The following is a 16,473-nucleotide window of genomic DNA, read 5'->3' as shown; positions in this document are numbered from 1 at the left end:
GCCACGGATGAGACAGAATTGATGGAGGCATTAGCAAGCGCTTCACCACATGTGGTGAGAAATGCGCGATTGATCACGTTCAAACCGGCTTATGGAGGCACTCAGATGGCGATGGTCAAACTCCCGAGAGACGATGCCACTGAATTGATTAAGGCTGGAAGAATTCGAATCGGATGGGTCAATTGTCGTTTGAGGCCCCGAGTCCATATAATAAGATGCTTCAGGTGTCGGGGATTCGGACACATTGCGGTAGAATGCGCCAGCAAACAAGAATGCAACAAGTGCGGCCAGGAAGGCCATAAAGCTGTGATTTGTAAGAACGACCCACACTGCAGCATTTGTGAAGGAGAAAAAATAAGCAGCGGTCATCAGACCGGTAGTCGAAGCTGTGCAGCCCTCCGGACTGCTCTGAAAGGACGAACACAACAATGATCCGCATACTCCAGATCAATCTGAATGGATGCCAGGCGGCGCAGGATGTGATGATACAGACAGCAGAGGAGCGGCGAGCGGACATCGTGATTGTGTCTGAACAGTACCGCAACATTCCTCATCGATGGTATTCGGATGCAAGCTCAAGATCTGCAATGTACACACCAACTGCCCACCTGCGAATCACGAATGCTGTTTCAATTGGCGTCCAAGGCTGGACGTGGGTGGAGATGAGGGGAGTGAGGTTCTATAGCTGCTATTTTTCTCCTAGTGCAACAGTAGAGGAGTTCAAGAGAGATCTCGTCTGCCTTGAAGATGACGTGAGAACATCGACCTTACCTGTTGTCGTTGCCGGAGATTTTAACTCAAAAGCTCCAGAGTGGGGCTCTCAAAAAACGGATCGCAGAGGTATTTTACTCTCTGAAATGGCATCGCATTTACATCTGCATGCGGCCAACGTAGGAAGTGCTTACACGTTCGTTCGGGGCAGCACCGGATCGGTCATCGATGTCACATTTGCAGTTGAAACAATAATTGGCAGGATCCGAAAATGGCAAGTGCTTGACAGCTACTCTCACAGTGACCATCGCTACATTGGCTTCGAGTTGGAAGATCGCCTCGCCGGGCCACAAATGTTACCTTCTAGTTCTGGCTGGGGAGCTCGTAAGCTGGACATCGTAGCTTTGGACGAAGCCGTTGCAGAACTAAGATCAAAAGTGACTGACGTCGCAAGCAGCGGGGTTGGAGCTGAAGACATTGCCAACTCATTAAATGACCTATTGAGTGAGAGCTGCGACGCATCGATGCCGAGACGCGGAGGTAAAAAGAGGCACCCGGTCTTCTGGTGGACCGAAAACATCGCCATACTTCGCCGCGAGTGCTTAACCTGCAGACGCCGAGCACAACGACGGTCAAGCAATGAACAGCACAGAGTGAAATATCAAGAAGCCAGGATAGCTTTACGAAAAGCTATAAAAGAAAGTAAAGAGAGATGCTGGAAAGAGCTCTGCAAATCGATTGATGTGGATCCGTGGGGGAGCCCATATAAGATCATAAGGAAAAAGCTCCGAATTGGAACTGTCGATCCATATCTTGAAAATAAGGCGAGTCTTGAATTGGTCATAGATGGCCTCTTTCCGCAACACCCAGTGATGGAAAGACGATCGGCGAGCAGTACTGGTGATGAGATGCCGATTTTCACGGAGGAAGAAGTCGTAGCAGCCGCCAAACGAATAAATATTGAAAAGGCGCCGGGACCGGACTGCATTCCAAACGCAGTTATTAAAAGAATTGCCTTGAGCGATCCTGCGTTGCTGTTGACGACCTTCAATGCTTGTCTGTCGGAAGGAACCTTTCCAAAACCATGGAAAAGACAAAAACTCGTGCTGATTTCAAAAGGAAAGGGAGGCCCACCAGGACCTTCATCATACAGGCCACTCTACCTACTTGACGGAGTAGGAAAGTTACTAGAGAGACTTCTCCTACAGCGACTACAACAACAGCTAGAAAACAGCGACACAGGACTGTCATCGCAGCAATTTGGATTTCGACCCGGTCGCTCAACTATTGACGCGATCAGTGAAGTCGTAAACACCGTAAGACTTGCATGGCGTGGGAGCGTCAAGGCGAGCAAACATGTTGTGATGATCGCGCTCGACATAAAAAATGCATTCAACACTGCCAACTGGGGAAGGACTCTCGATGCATTAGTCACTATCAATGCTCCGGAAAAACTTATCAAGATGATCGAAAGCTATTTTTCGGACAGAATCCTTCTGTATGAATGCATGGGCAAAAAATACGAACGATCAGTCACTGCGGGCGTACCACAGGGATCGGTCCTGGGCCCGGCGCTTTGGAATGTAATGTACGACGGCTTGTTGAAGATCCAAATGCCAGATGAAACGAGCCTGGTCGCCTTTGCTGACGATGTCGCGTTGCTTGTCACCGCAAAGAACACAACATCTTTACGCCTAAGAAGCGAAGAAGCCATAAGAAGGGTTAAAAAATGGCTCGTGGATGCGGGCTTGGAGCTCGCCGTCCAGAAAACCGAAGCTGTATTCTTCACAAGACGTAGAAAGCTGCTGCCTCCTCAAATAACAGTCAACGGTTTTGAGGTGACGTTCAGCAGATCACTGCGGTATTTGGGAGTGCAGTTAGATGACAAACTACGCTTTGCAAAACATGCGGAAAAAGCGGGAGCTAGGGCGGCCCAAATAGCAGAAGACCTCGCCAGACTGATGCCCAACATCGGTGGACCGAAACAGAGGAGAAGAAAACTATACTGTGAAGTAGTACACTCAGTCCTCCTGTACGGTGCTCCGATTTGGGCGGAAAAAACAAAAGTTGAGAGGACGAGGCTCAGCCTCGCTAGAGTACAAAGAAGAGCTGCATTAAGAGTCGCAGCGGCATACCGAACAGTATCAGAAGATGCCATCCTGGTGTTGTGCGCCATTCCACCGATCGAATTACTCGCTCTAGAACGACAAGCGATCTACAGAGGTGAAAAAAAGAGTACAGCCAGAGAAATAACGATGATCAAATGGCAAGACAGATGGAACAACTCTGAAAAAGGTCGATGGACACACCATCTCATCGGAGACCTAAAAGCGTGGTGCCAAAGAAAGCACGGCGAACTAAATCACCACACGACCCAAATACTCACAGGTCACGGGTGCTTCGGGACCTACCTACACAAAATAGGAAAGGAAACAACTCCGAAGTGCCACCACTGTGAAAACAAGAAAGACGACGCGGCCCACACAACCTTTGATTGTCCAGCATGGGAAGACGACAGAAGAATATTCAGAACTGTAATCGGCGTAGAACACCTGACGCCGATAAACATAATCTTCGTCATACTGGAAAGCGCAACTGCCTGGTCAGCGTGGGAAGCATTTGCTTCGATGATAATGAAAAATAAAGAAGAAGCAGAAAGAACCCGAGAACTCGAAGGAAGAGCCATAAATGGCTAAGACAAAACTGCTTTCCCGAAGCAAAACATGAAAATGTGTCCGGGGAGCAGAGGTGTCAAGGGGGTGGGGTTTAGTCGGTAAAAATCCGACACTATCCTCCGGTTCGGGCTGGAGGATGTCTTTGGAAGATTCCCCACCTCCGACGATAAAAAAAAAAAAAAAAAGGTTAGCGAGTTTTGTGTAAATTTTACAATCTCTAATTCTTTGATTTCGGTGATAGTTAGGTTAGGTTGGGTTAGGTTTGGTTAGGTAAAAGAGTTTTTTTTATATATTTGCAATGTCGAATTCTTTGATTTTAGTGATAGTAATGCTAGGTTAAGGTTAGGTTTTGTGAGGTTTTTGAGTTTTGTATATATTCTTGCAATGTCGAATTCTTTGATTTCGGTGATGGTACGGTAAGGTTGGGTTAGGTTTTGTGAGGCTAGCGAGTTTTGTGTAAATCGTACTATCTCGAATTCTCTGATTTCGGTGATAGTTAGGCTAGGTTGGGTTAGGTTTGGTGAGGTTAGCGAGTTTTTATTATATATTTGCAATGTCGAATTCTTTTATTTCGGTGATAGTTAGGCTAGGTTGGGGTTAGGTTTCGTTAGGTTAGCGAGTTTTGTGTATACTTTTGCAATAACGAATTCTTTGATTTCGGTGATGGTTAGGTTAGGTTGGGTTAGGTTTGGTGAGGTTTCCGAGTTTTGTGTTAATCTAACAAACTCGAATTCTTTGATTTCGGTGATGGTAAGGTTAGGTTGGGTTAGGTTTGGTGAGGTAAGCGACTTTTGTGTAAAATTTACAATCTCGAATTCTTTGATTTCGGTGATGGTTAGGTAAGGTTGAGTTGGGGGCGAGTTTTTTATATATTTTTGCAATGTCGAATTCTTTGATTTCGGTGATGGTTGGGTTAGGTTGGGTTAGGTTTGGTGAGGTTAGCGAGTTTTGTGTAAATTTTTGCAATGTCGAATTCTTTGATTTCGGTGATGGTTAGGTTAGGTTGGGTTAGGTTTGGTGAGGCTAGCGGGTTTTTTGTAAATCTTAAAATCTCTAATTCTTTGATTTCGGTGATGGTTAGGCTAGGTTGGTTTAGGTTTCGTGAGGTTTTCGAGTTTTGTGTATATTTTTGCAATGTCGAATTCTTTGATTTCGGTGATGGTTAGGTTTGGTTGGGTTAGGTTTGGTTAGGTAAGCGAGTTTTTTTTATATATTTGCAATGTCGAATTCTTTGATTTTAGTGATAGTAATGCAAGGTTAAGGTTAGGTTTTGTGAGGTTTTCGAGTCTTGTGTATATTTTTGCAATGTCGAATTCTTTGATTTCGGTGATGATAAAGTAAGGTTGGGTTAAGTTTTGTGAGGCTAGCGAGTTTTGTGTTAATCGTACTATCTCGAATTCTCTGATTTCGGTGATAGTTAGGCTAGGTTGCGTTAGGTTTGGTGAGGTTAGCGAGTTTTTTTTATATATTTGCAATGTCGAATTCTTTTATTTCGGTGATAGTTAGGCTAGGTTAGGGTTAGGTTTCGTTATGTTAGCGAGTTTTGTGTATATTTTTGCAATAACGAATTCTTTTGATTTCGGTGATGGTTAGGTTAGGTTGGGTTAGGTTTGGTGAGGTTAGCGAGTTTTGTGTATATTTTTGCAATGTCGAATTCTTTGATTTCGGTGATGGTAAGGTTAGGTTGGGTTAGGTTTGGTGAGGTTTCCGAGTTTTGTGTAAATCTAACAAACTCGAATTCTTTGATTTCGGTGATGGTTACGTTAGGTTAAGTTGGGGGCGAGTTTTGTGTATATTTTTGCAATGTCGAATTCTTTGATTTCGGTGATGGTTAGGTTAGGTTGCGTTAGGTTTGGTGAGGTAAGCGAGTTTTTTTTATATATTTGCAATGTCGAATTCTTTGATTTTGGTGATAGTTAGGCTAGGTTAAGGTTAGGCCTGTGAGGTTTTCGAGTTTTGTGTATATTTTTGCAATGTCGAATTCTTTGATTTCGGTGATGGTTAGGTTAGGTTAAGTTAGGTTTGGTAAGGTAAGCGAGTTTTTTTTATATGCTTGCAATGTCGAATTCTTTGATTTTAGTGATAGTAATGCTAGGTTAAGGTTAGGTTTTTTGAGGTTTTTGAGTTTTGTATATATTCTTGCGATGTTGAATTCTTTGATTTCGGTGATGGTTGGGTTAGGTTGGGTTAGGTTTGGTGAGGTTAGCGAGTTTTGTGTATATTTTTGCAATGTCGAATTCTTTGATTTCGGTGATGGTTAGGTTAGGTTGGGTTAGGTTTGGTGAGGCTAGCGGGTTTTTTGTAAATCTTAAAATCTCTAATTCTTTGATTTCGGTGATGGTTAGGCTAGGTTGGTTTAGGTTTCGTGAGGTTTTCGAGTTTTGTGTATATTTTTGCAATGTCGAATTCTTTGATTTCGGTGATGGTTAGGTTTGGTTGGGTTAGGTTTGGTTAGGTAAGCGAGTTTTTTTTATATATTTGCAATGTCGAATTCTTTGATTTTAGTGATAGTAATGCAAGGTTAAGGTAAGGTTTTGTGAGGTTTTCGAGTCTTGTGTATATTTTTGCAATGTCGAATTCTTTGATTTCGGTGATGATAAAGTAAGGTTGGGTTAAGTTTTGTGAGGCAAGCGAGTTTTGTGTTAATCGTACTATCTCGAATTCTCTGATTTCGGTGATAGTTAGGCTAGGTTGGGTTAGGTTTGGTGAGGTTGGCGAGTTTTTTTTATATATTTGCAATGTCGAATTCTTTTATTTCGGTGATAGTTAGGCTAGGTTAGGGTTAGGTTTCGTTATGTTAGCGAGTTTTGTGTATATTTTTGCAATAACGAATTCTTTTGATTTCGGTGATGGTTAGGTTAGGTTGGGTTAGGTTTGGTGAGGTTAGCGAGTTTTGTGTATATTTTTGCAATGTCGAATTCTTTGATTTCGGTGATGGTTAGGTTAGGTTGGGTTAGGTTTGGTGAGGTTTCCGAGTTTTGTGTAAATCTAACAAACTCGAATTCTTTGATTTCGGTGATGGTTACGTTAGGTTGAGTTGGGGGCGAGTTTTGTGTATATTTTTGCAATGTCGAATTCTTTGATTTCGGTGATGGTTGGGTTAGGTTGGGTTAGGTTTGGTGAGGTTAGCGAGTTTTGTGTATATTTTTGCAATGTCGAATTCTTTGATTTCGGTGATGGTTAGGTTAGGTTGGGTTAGGTTTGGTGAGGTTTCCGAGTTTTTCTTATATATTTGCAATGTTAAATTCTATGATTTCGGTGATAGTTAGGCTAGGTTGGGGTAAGGTTTCGTGAGTTAAGCGAGTTTTGTGTATATTTTTGCAATGTTGAATTCTTTGATTTCGGTGATGGTTAGGTTAGGTTGGGTTAGGTTTGGTGAGAATTGCGAGTTTTGTGTAAATTTTACAATCTATAATTCTTTGAATTCGGTGATGGTTACGTTAGGTTGAGTTGGGGGCGAGTTTTGTGTATATTTTTGCAATGTCGAATTCTTTGATTTCGGTGATGGTTGGGTTAGGTTGGGTTAGGTTTGGTGAGGTTAGCGAGTTTTGTGTATATTTTTGCAATGTCGAATTCTTTGATTTCGGTGATGGTTAGGTTTGGTTGGGTTAGGTTTGGTTAGGTAAGCGAGTTTTTTTTATATATTTGCAATGTCGAATTCTTTGATTTTAGTGATAGTAATGCAAGGTTAAGGTTAGGTTTTGTAAGGTTTTCGAGTTTTGTGTATATTTTTGCAATGTCGAATTCTTTGATTTCGGTGATGATAAGGTTAGGTTGGGTTAAGTTTTGTGAGGCTAGTGAGTTTTGTGTTAATCGTACTATCTCGAATTCTCTGATTTCGGTGATAGTTAGGCTAGGTTGGGTTAGGTTTGGTGAGGTTAGCGAGTTTTTTTTATATATTTGCAATGTCGAATTCTTCTATTTCGGTGATAGTTAGGCTAGGTGAGGGTTAGGTTTCGTTAGGTTAGCGAGTTTTGTGTATATTTTTGCAATAACGAATTCTTTTGATTTCGGTGATGGTTAGGTTAGGTTGGGTTTGGTTTGGTGAGGTTAGCGAGTTTTGTGTATATTTTTGCAATGTCGAATTCTTTGATTTCGGTGATGGTTAGGTTAGGTTGGGTTAGGTTTGGTGAGGTATCCGAGTTTTGTGTAAATCTAACAAACTCGAATTCTTTGATTTCGGTGATGGTTAGGTTAGGTTGGGTTAGGTTTGGTGAGGTAAGCGAGTTTTGTGTAAAATTTACAATCTTGAATTCTTTGATTTCGGTGATAGTTAGGTTAGGTTTGGTGAGGTAAGCGAGTTTTGTGTATATTTTTGCAATGTTGAATTCTTTGATTTCGGTAATAGTTAGGCTAGATTGGGGTAAGGTTTCGTGAGGTAAGCGAGTTTTGTGTATATTTTTGCAATGTCGAATTCTTTGATTTCGGTGATGGTTGGGTTAGGTTGGGTTAGGTTTGGTGAGGCTAGCGAGTTTTTTCTAAATCTTACAATTTGAATTCTTTGATTTCGGTGATGGTTAGGATAGGTTGGGTTAAGTTTCGTGAGGTTAGCATGAATTGTGTATATTTTTGTCATGCCGAATTCTTGGATTTCGTTGATGTTTAAGTTAGGTTGGGTTAGGTTCGGTGAGGTTTGCGAGTTTTGTGTAAATTTTACAATCTATAATTCTTTGATTTCGGTGATGGTTAGGTTAGGTTGAGTTGGGGGCGAGTTTTGTGTATATTTTTGCAATGTCGAATTCTTTGATTTCGGTGATGGTTGGGTTAGGTTGGGTTAGGTTTGGTGAGGTTAGCGAGTTTTGTGTATATTTTTGCAAGGTCGAATTCTTTGATTTTGGTGATGGTTAGGTTAGGTTGGATTAGGTTTGGTGAGGCTAGCGGGTTTTTTGTAAATCTTAAAATCTCGAATTCTTTGATTTCGGTGATGGTTAGGCTAGGTTGGATTAGGTTTCGTGAGGTTTTCGAGTTTTGTGTAAAGTTTTCAATGTCGAATTCTTTGATTTCGGTGATGGTTAGGTTAGGTTGGGTTAGGTTTGGTTAGGTAAGCGAGTTTTTTTTATATATTTGCAATGTCGAATTCTTTGATTTTAGTGATAGTTATGCTAGGTTAAGGTTAGGTTTTGTGAGGTTTTCGAGTTTTGTATATATTCTTGCAATGTCAAATTCTTTGATTTCGGTGATGGTAAGGTTAGGTTGGGTTAGGTTTTGTGAGGCTAGCGAGTTTTGTGTAAATCGTACTATCTCGAATTCTCTGATTTCGGTGATAGTTAGGCTAGGTTGGGTTAGGTTTGGTGAGGTTAGCGAGTTTTTTTTATATATTTGCAATGTCGAATTCTTTTATTTCGGTGATAGTTAGGCTAGGTTGGGGTTAGGTTTCGTTAGGTTAGCGAGTTTTGTGTATACTTTTGCAATAACGAATTCTTTGATTTCGGTGATGGTTAGGTTAGGTTGGGTTAGGTTTGGTGAGGTTTCCGAATTTTGTGTTAATCTAACAAACTCGAATTCTTTGATTTCGGTGATGGTAAGGTTAGGTTGGGTTAGGTTTGGTGAGGTAAGCGACTTTTGTGTAAAATTTACAATCTCGAATTCTTTGATTTCGGTGATGGTTAGGTAAGGTTGAGTTGGGGGCGAGTTTTTTTATATATTTTTGCAATGTCGAATTCTTTGATTTCGGTGATGGTTGGGTTAGGTTGGGTTAGGTTTGGTGAGGTAAGCGAGTTTTGTGTATATTTTTGTACGACGGCTTGTTGAAGATCCAAATGCCAGATGAAACGAGCCTGGTCGCCTTTGCTGACGATGTCGCGTTGCTTGTCACCGCAAAGAACACAACATCTTTACGCCTAAGAAGCGAAGAAGCCATAAGAAGGGTTAAAAAATGGCTCGTGGATGCGGGCTTGGAGCTCGCCGTCCAGAAAACCGAAGCTGTATTCTTCACAAGACGTAGAAAGCTGCTGCCTCCTCAAATAACAGTCAGCGGTTTTGAGGTGACGTTCAGCAGATCACTGCGGTATTTGGGAGTGCAGTTAGATGACAAACTACGCTTTGCAAAACATGCGGAAAAAGCGGGAGCTAGGGCGGCCCAAATAGCAGAAGACCTCGCCAGACTGATGCCCAACATCGGTGGACCGAAACAGAGGAGAAGAAAACTATACTGTGAAGTAGTACACTCAGTCCTCCTGTACGGTGCTCCGATTTGGGCGGAAAAAACAAAGGTTGAGAGGACGAGGCTCAGCCTCGCTAGAGTACAAAGAAGAGCTGCATTAAGAGTCGCAGCGGCATACCGAACAGTATCAGAAGATGCCATCCTGGTGTTGTGCGCCATTCCACCGATCGAATTACTCGCTCTAGAACGACAAGCGATCTACAGAGGTGAAAAAAAGAGTACAGCCAGAGAAATAACGATGATCAAATGGCAAGACAGATGGAACAACTCTGAAAAAGGTCGATGGACACACCATCTCATCGGAGACCTAAAAGCGTGGTGCCAAAGAAAGCACGGCGAACTAAATCACCACACGACCCAAATACTCACAGGTCACGGGTGCTTCGGGACCTACCTACACAAAATAGGAAAGGAAACAACTCCGAAGTGCCACCACTGTGAAAACAAGAAAGACGACGCGGCCCACACAACCTTTGATTGTCCAGCATGGGAAGACGACAGAAGAACATTCAGAACTGTAATCGGCGTAGAACACCTGACGCCGATAAACATAATCTTCGTCATACTGGATAGCGCAACTGCCTGGTCAGCGTGGGAAGCATTTGCTTCGATGATAATGAAAAATAAAGAAGAAGCAGAAAGAACCCGAGAACTCGAAGGAAGAGCCATAAATGGCTAAGACAAAACTGCTTTCCCGAAGCAAAACATGAAAATGTGTCCGGGGAGCAGAGGTGTCAAGGGGGTGGGGTTTAGTCGGTAAAAATCCGACACTATCCTCCAGTTCGGGCTGGAGGATGTCTTTGGAAGATTCCCCACCTCCGACGATAAAAAAAAAAAAAAAAAAAAAAAAAAAAAAAAAAAGGTTAGCGAGTTTTGTGTATATTTTTGCAAAGTCGAATTCTTTGATTTCGGTGATAGTTAAGCTAGGTTAGGGTAAGGTTTCGTGTAGTAAGCGATTTTTGTCTATATTTTTGCAATCTCGAATTCTTTGATTTCGGTCATGGTTAGGTTAGGTTGGGTTAGGTTTTGTGAGGTTAGCATGAATTGTGTATATTTTTGTCATGTCGAATTCTTGGATTTCGTTGATGTTTAGGTTAGGTTGGGTTAGGTTCGGTGAGGTTTGCGAGTTTTTTGTAGATTTTACAATCTCGAATTCTTTGATTTCGTTGATGTTAAGGTTAGGTTGGGTTAGGTTTGGTGAGGTTTGCGAGTTTTCTGTAAATTTAAAAATTTCGAATTCTTTGATTTCGTTGATGGTTAGGTTAGGTTGGGTTAGTATTGGAGAGGTAAGCGAGTTTTGTGTATATTTTTGCAATGTCGAATTCTTTGATTTCGGTGATAGTAAGGCTAGGATGGGTCAGGATCTGTAAGGTCAGCGGGTTTTTTGTATATTTTTGCAATGTCAAATTCTTTGATTTCGGTGATGGTTAGGTAAGGTTGGGTTAGGTTTGGTGAGGTAAGCGAGTTTTTTTTTATATATTTGCAATGTCGAATTCTTTTATTTCGGTGATAGTTAGGCTAGGTTAGGTTAGGTTAGGTGAGGTTAGCGAGTTTTGTGTATATTTTTGCAATTTCGAATTCTTTGATTTCGGCGATAGTAAGGCTAGGTTGCGTTAGGTATGGTGAGGTGAACGAGTTTTTTGTATATTTTTGCAATGTCGAATTCTTTGATTTCGGTGATAGTAAGGTTAGGTTGGGTTAGCTTTTATGAGGCTAGCGAGTTTTGTGTAAATCGTACAATCTCGGATTCTCTGATTTCGGTGATAGTTAGGCAAGGTTGGGTTTGGTTTGGTGAGGTTAGCGAGTTTTGTGTATATTTTTGCAATGTCGATTCCTTTGATTTCGGTGATAGTTAGGCTAGGTTGGGGTTAGGTTTCGTGTAGCTAGCGAGTTTTGTCTATATTTTTGCAATGTCGAATTCTTTGATTTCAGTGATAGTAAGGCTAGGTTGGGGGTAAGCTTCGTGAGGTTAGCGAGTTTTGTGTATATTTTTGAAATGTCGAATTCTTTGATTTCGGTGATGGTAAGGTTAGGCTGGGTTAGCTTTTGTGAGGCTAGCGAGTTTTGTGTAAATTTTACAATGTCGAATTCTTTGATTTCGGTGATGGTTAGGTTAGGTTGGGTTAGGTTTGGTGAGGCTAGCGAGTTTTGTGTAAATCTTACAATCTCAAATTCTTTGATTTCGGTGATGGTTACGTTAGGTTGAGTTGGGGGCGAGTTTTGTGTATATTTTTGCAATGTCGAATTCTTTGATTTCGGTGATGGTTGGGTTAGGTTGGGTTAGGTTTGGTGAGGTTAGCGAGTTTTGTGTATATTTTTGCAATGTCGAATTCTTTGATTTCGGTGATGGTTAGGTTAGGTTGGGTTAGGTTTGGTGAGGTTTCCGAGTTTTTCTTATATATTTGCAATGTTAAATTCTATGATTTCGGTGATAGTTAGGCTAGGTTGGGGTAAGGTTTCGTGAGTTAAGCGAGTTTTGTGTATATTTTTGCAATGTTGAATTCTTTGATTTCGGTGATGGTTAGGTTAGGTTGGGTTAGGTTTGGTGAGAATTGCGAGTTTTGTGTAAATTTTACAATCTATAATTCTTTGAATTCGGTGATGGTTACGTTAGGTTGAGTTGGGGGCGAGTTTTGTGTATATTTTTGCAATGTCGAATTCTTTGATTTCGGTGATGGTTAGGTTTGGTTGGGTTAGGTTTGGTTAGGTAAGCGAGTTTTTTTTATATATTTGCAATGTCGAATTCTTTGATTTTAGTGATAGTAATGCAAGGTTAAGGTTAGGTTTTGTGAGGTTTTCGAGTTTTGTGTATATTTTTGCAATGTCGAATTCTTTGATTTCGGTGATGATAAGGTTAGGTTGGGTTAAGTTTTGTGAGGCTAGTGAGTTTTGTGTTAATCGTACTATCTCGAATTCTCTGATTTCGGTGATAGTTAGGCTAGGTTGGGTTAGGTTTGGTGAGGTAAGCGAGTTTTTTTTATATATTTGCAATGTCGAATTCTTCTATTTCGGTGATAGTTAGGCTAGGTTAGGGTTAGGTTTCGTTAGGTTAGCGAGTTTTGTGTATATTTTTGCAATTACGAATTCTTTTGATTTCGGTGATGGTTAGGTTAGGTTGGGTTAGGTTTGGTGAGGTTAGCGAGTTTTGTGTATATTTTTGCAATGTCGAATTCTTTGATTTCGGTGATGGTTAGGTTAGGTTGGGTTAGGTTTGGTGAGGTAAGCGAGTTTTGTGTAAAATTTACAATCTTGAATTCTTTGATTTCGGTGTTAGTTAGGTTAGGTTTGGTGAGGTAAGCGAGTTTTGTGTATATTTTTGCAATGTTGAATTCTTTGATTTCGGTAATAGTTAGGCTAGATTGGGGTAAGGTTTCGTGAGGTAAGCGAGTTTTGTGTATATTTTTGCAATGTCGAATTCTTTGATTTCGGTGATGGTTGGGTTAGGTTGGGTTAGGTTTGGTGAGGCTAGCGAGTTTTTTGTAAATCTTACAATTTGAATTCTTTGATTTCGGTGATGGTTAGGATAGGTTGGGTTAAGTTTCGTGAGGTTAGCATGAATTGTGTATATTTTTGTCATGCCGAATTCTTGGATTTCGTTGATGTTTAAGTAAGGTTGGGTTAGGTTCGGTGAGGTTTGCGAGTTTTGTGTAAATTTTACAATCTATAATTCTTTGATTTCGGTGATGGTTAGGTTAGGTTGAGTTGGGGGCGAGTTTTGTGTATATTTTTGCAATGTCGAATTCTTTGATTTCGGTGATGGTTGGGTTAGGTTGGGTTAGGTTTGGTGAGGTTAGCGAGTTTTGTGTATATTTTTGCAAGGTCGAATTCTTTGATTTTGGTGATGGTTAGGTTAGGTTGGATTAGGTTTGGTTAGGTAAGCGAGTTTTTTTTATATATTTGCAATGTCGAATTCTTTGATTTTAGTGATAGTTATGCTAGGTTAAGGTTAGGTTTTGTGAGGTTTTCGAGTTTTGTATATATTCTTGCAATGTCAAATTCTTTGATTTCGGTGATGGTAAGGTTAGGTTGGGTTAGGTTTTGTGAGGCTAGCGAGTTTTGTGTAAATCGTACTATCTCGAATTCTCTGATTTCGGTGATAGTTAGGCTAGGTTGGGTTAGGTTTGGTGAGGTTAGCGAGTTTTTTTTATATATTTGCAATGTCGAATTCTTTTATTTCGGTGATAGTTAGGCTAGGTTGGGGTTAGGTTTCGTTAGGTTAGCGAGTTTTGTGTATACTTTTGCAATAACGAATTCTTTGATTTCGGTGATGGTTAGGTTAGGTTGGGTTAGGTTTGGTGAGGTTTCCGAGTTTTTCTTATATATTTGCAATGTTAAATTCTATGATTTCGGTGATAGTTAGGCTAGGTTGGGGTAAGGTTTCGTGAGTTAAGCGAGTTTTGTGTATATTTTTGCAATGTTGAATTCTTTGATTTCGGTGATGGTTGGGTTAGGTTGGGTTAGGTTTGGTGAGGTTAGCGAGTTTTGTGTATATTTTTGCAATGTCGAATTCTTTGATTTCGGTGATGGTTAGGTTAGGTTGGGTTAGGTTTGGTGAGGTTTCCGAGTTTTTCTTATATATTTGCAATGTTAAATTCTATGATTTCGGTGATAGTTAGGCTAGGTTGGGGTAAGGTTTCGTGAGTTAAGCGAGTTTTGTGTATATTTTTGCAATGTTGAATTCTTTGATTTCGGTGATGGTTAGGTTAGGTTGGGTTAGGTTTGGTGAGGTTTCCGAGTTTTGTGTAAATCTAACAAACTCGAATTCTTTGATTTCGGTGATGGTTACGTTAGGTTGCGTTGGGGGCGAGTTTTGTGTATATTTTTGCAATGTCGAATTCTTTGATTTCGGTGATGGTTGGGTTAGGTTGGGTTAGGTTTGGTGAGGTTAGCGAGTTTTGTGTATATTTTTGCAATGTCGAATTCTTTGATTTCGGTGATGGTTAGGTTAGGTTGGGTTAGGTTTGGTGAGGTTTCCGAGTTTTTCTTATATATTTGCAATGTTAAATTCTATGATTTCGGTGATAGTTAGGCTAGGTTGGGGTAAGGTTTCGTGAGTTAAGCGAGTTTTGTGTATATTTTTGCAATGTTGAATTCTTTGATTTCGGTGATGGTTAGGTTAGGTTGGGTTAGGTTTGGTGAGAATTGCGAGTTTTGTGTAAATTTTACAATCTATAATTCTTTGAATTCGGTGATGGTTACGTTAGGTTGAGTTGGGGGCGAGTTTTGTGTATATTTTTGCAATGTCGAACTCTTTGATTTCGGTGATGGTTGGGTTAGGTTGGGTTAGGTTTGGTGAGGTTAGCGAGTTTTGTGTATATTTTTGCAATGTCGAATTCTTTGATTTCGGTGATGGTTAGGTTTGGTTGGGTTAGGTTTGGTTAGGTAAGCGAGTTTTTTTTATATATTTGCAATGTCGAATTCTTTGATTTTAGTGATAGTAATGCAAGGTTAAGGTTAGGTTTTGTGAGGTTTTCGAGTTTTGTGTATATTTTTGCAATGTCGAATTCTTTGATTTCGGTGATGATAAGGTTAGGTTGGGTTAAGTTTTGTGAGGCTAGTGAGTTTTGTGTTAATCGTACTATCTCGAATTCTCTGATTTCGGTGATAGTTAGGCTAGGTTGGGTTAGGTTTGGTGAGGTTAGCGAGTTTTTTTATATATTTGCAATGTCGAATTCTTCTATTTCGGTGATAGTTAGGGCTAGGTTAGGGTTAGGTTTCGTTAGGTTAGCGAGTTTTGTGTATATTTTTGCAATAACGAATTCTTTTGATTTCGGTGATGGTTAGGTTAGGTTGGGTTAGGTTTGGTGAGGTTAGCGAGTTTTGTGTATATTTTTGCAATGTCGAATTCTTTGATTCGGTGATGGTTAGGTTAGTTGGGTTAGGTTTGGTGAGGTAAGCGAGTTTTGTGTAAATTTACAATCTTGAATTCTTTGATTTCGGTGTTAGTTAGGTTAGGTTTGGTGAGGTAAGCGAGTTTTGTGTATATTTTTGCAATGTTGAATTCTTTGATTTCGGTAATAGTTAGGCTAGATTGGGGTAAGGTTTCGTGAGGTAAGCGAGTTTTGTGTATATTTTTGCAATGTCGATTCTTTGATTTCGGTGATGTTGGGTTAGGTGGGTAGGTTTGGTGAGGCTAGCGAGTTTTTTGTAAATCTTACAATTTGAATTCTTTGATTTCGGTGATGGTTAGGATAGTTGGGTTAAGTTTCGTGAGGTTAGCATGAATTGTGTATATTTTTGTCATGCCGAATTCTTGGATTTCGTTGATGTTTAAGTTAGGTTGGGTTAGGTTCGGTGAGGTTTGCGAGTTTTGTGTAAATTTTACAATCTATAATTCTTTGATTTCGGTGATGGTTAGGTTAGGTTGAGTTGGGGGCGAGTTTTGTGTATATTTTTTGCAATGTCGAATTCTTGATTTCGGTGATGGTTGGGTTAGGTTGGGTTAGGTTTGGCGAGGTTAGCGAGTTTTGTGTATATTTTTGCAAGGTCGAATTCTTTGATTTTGGTGATGGTTAGGTTAGGTTGGATTAGGTTTGGTGAGGCTAGCGGGTTTTTTGTAAATCTTAAAATCTCGAATTCTTTGATTTCGGTGATGGTTAGGCTAGGTTGGATTAGGTTTCGTGAGGTTTTCGAGTTTTGTGTAAAGTTTTCAATGTCGAATTCTTTGATTTCGGTGATGGTTAGGTTAGTTGGGTTAGGTTTGGTTAGGTAAGCGAGTTTTTTTTATATATTTGCAATGTCGAATTCTTTGATTTTAGTGATTGTTATGCTAGGTTAAGGTTAGGTTTTGTGAGGTTTTCGAGTTTTGTATATATTCTTGCAATGTCAAATTCTTTGATTTCGGTGATGGTAAGGTTAGGTTGGGTTAGGTTTTGTGAGTCTAGCGAGTTTTGTGTTAAATCGTACTATCTCGAATTCTCTGAT

At 40.4% G+C, this 16,473-nt stretch overlaps 1 protein-coding gene across 1 annotated transcript in view; it reads left to right on the top strand.

The window, feature by feature from the left end:
- Positions 1-428: 428 nt before the first annotated feature.
- LOC143912067 (uncharacterized) overlaps positions 429-16,473 on the top strand; it is a 45,123-nt gene continuing 29,078 nt past the window's right edge. The window contains exon 1 of the mRNA XM_077431236.1: positions 429-1,148. Within this exon, the coding sequence (XP_077287362.1) occupies positions 429-1,148 (720 nt within the window). The remainder of the gene's footprint in view (positions 1,149-16,473) is intronic.

Source organism: Arctopsyche grandis, chromosome 5 (assembly GCF_051622035.1).
Source record: "Arctopsyche grandis isolate Sample6627 chromosome 5, ASM5162203v2, whole genome shotgun sequence".
NCBI lineage: Eukaryota > Metazoa > Arthropoda > Insecta > Trichoptera > Hydropsychidae > Arctopsyche > Arctopsyche grandis.
The sequence above is the reverse complement of the archived record's forward strand: the minus strand, read 5'-3'. Positions and strand labels throughout refer to the sequence as shown.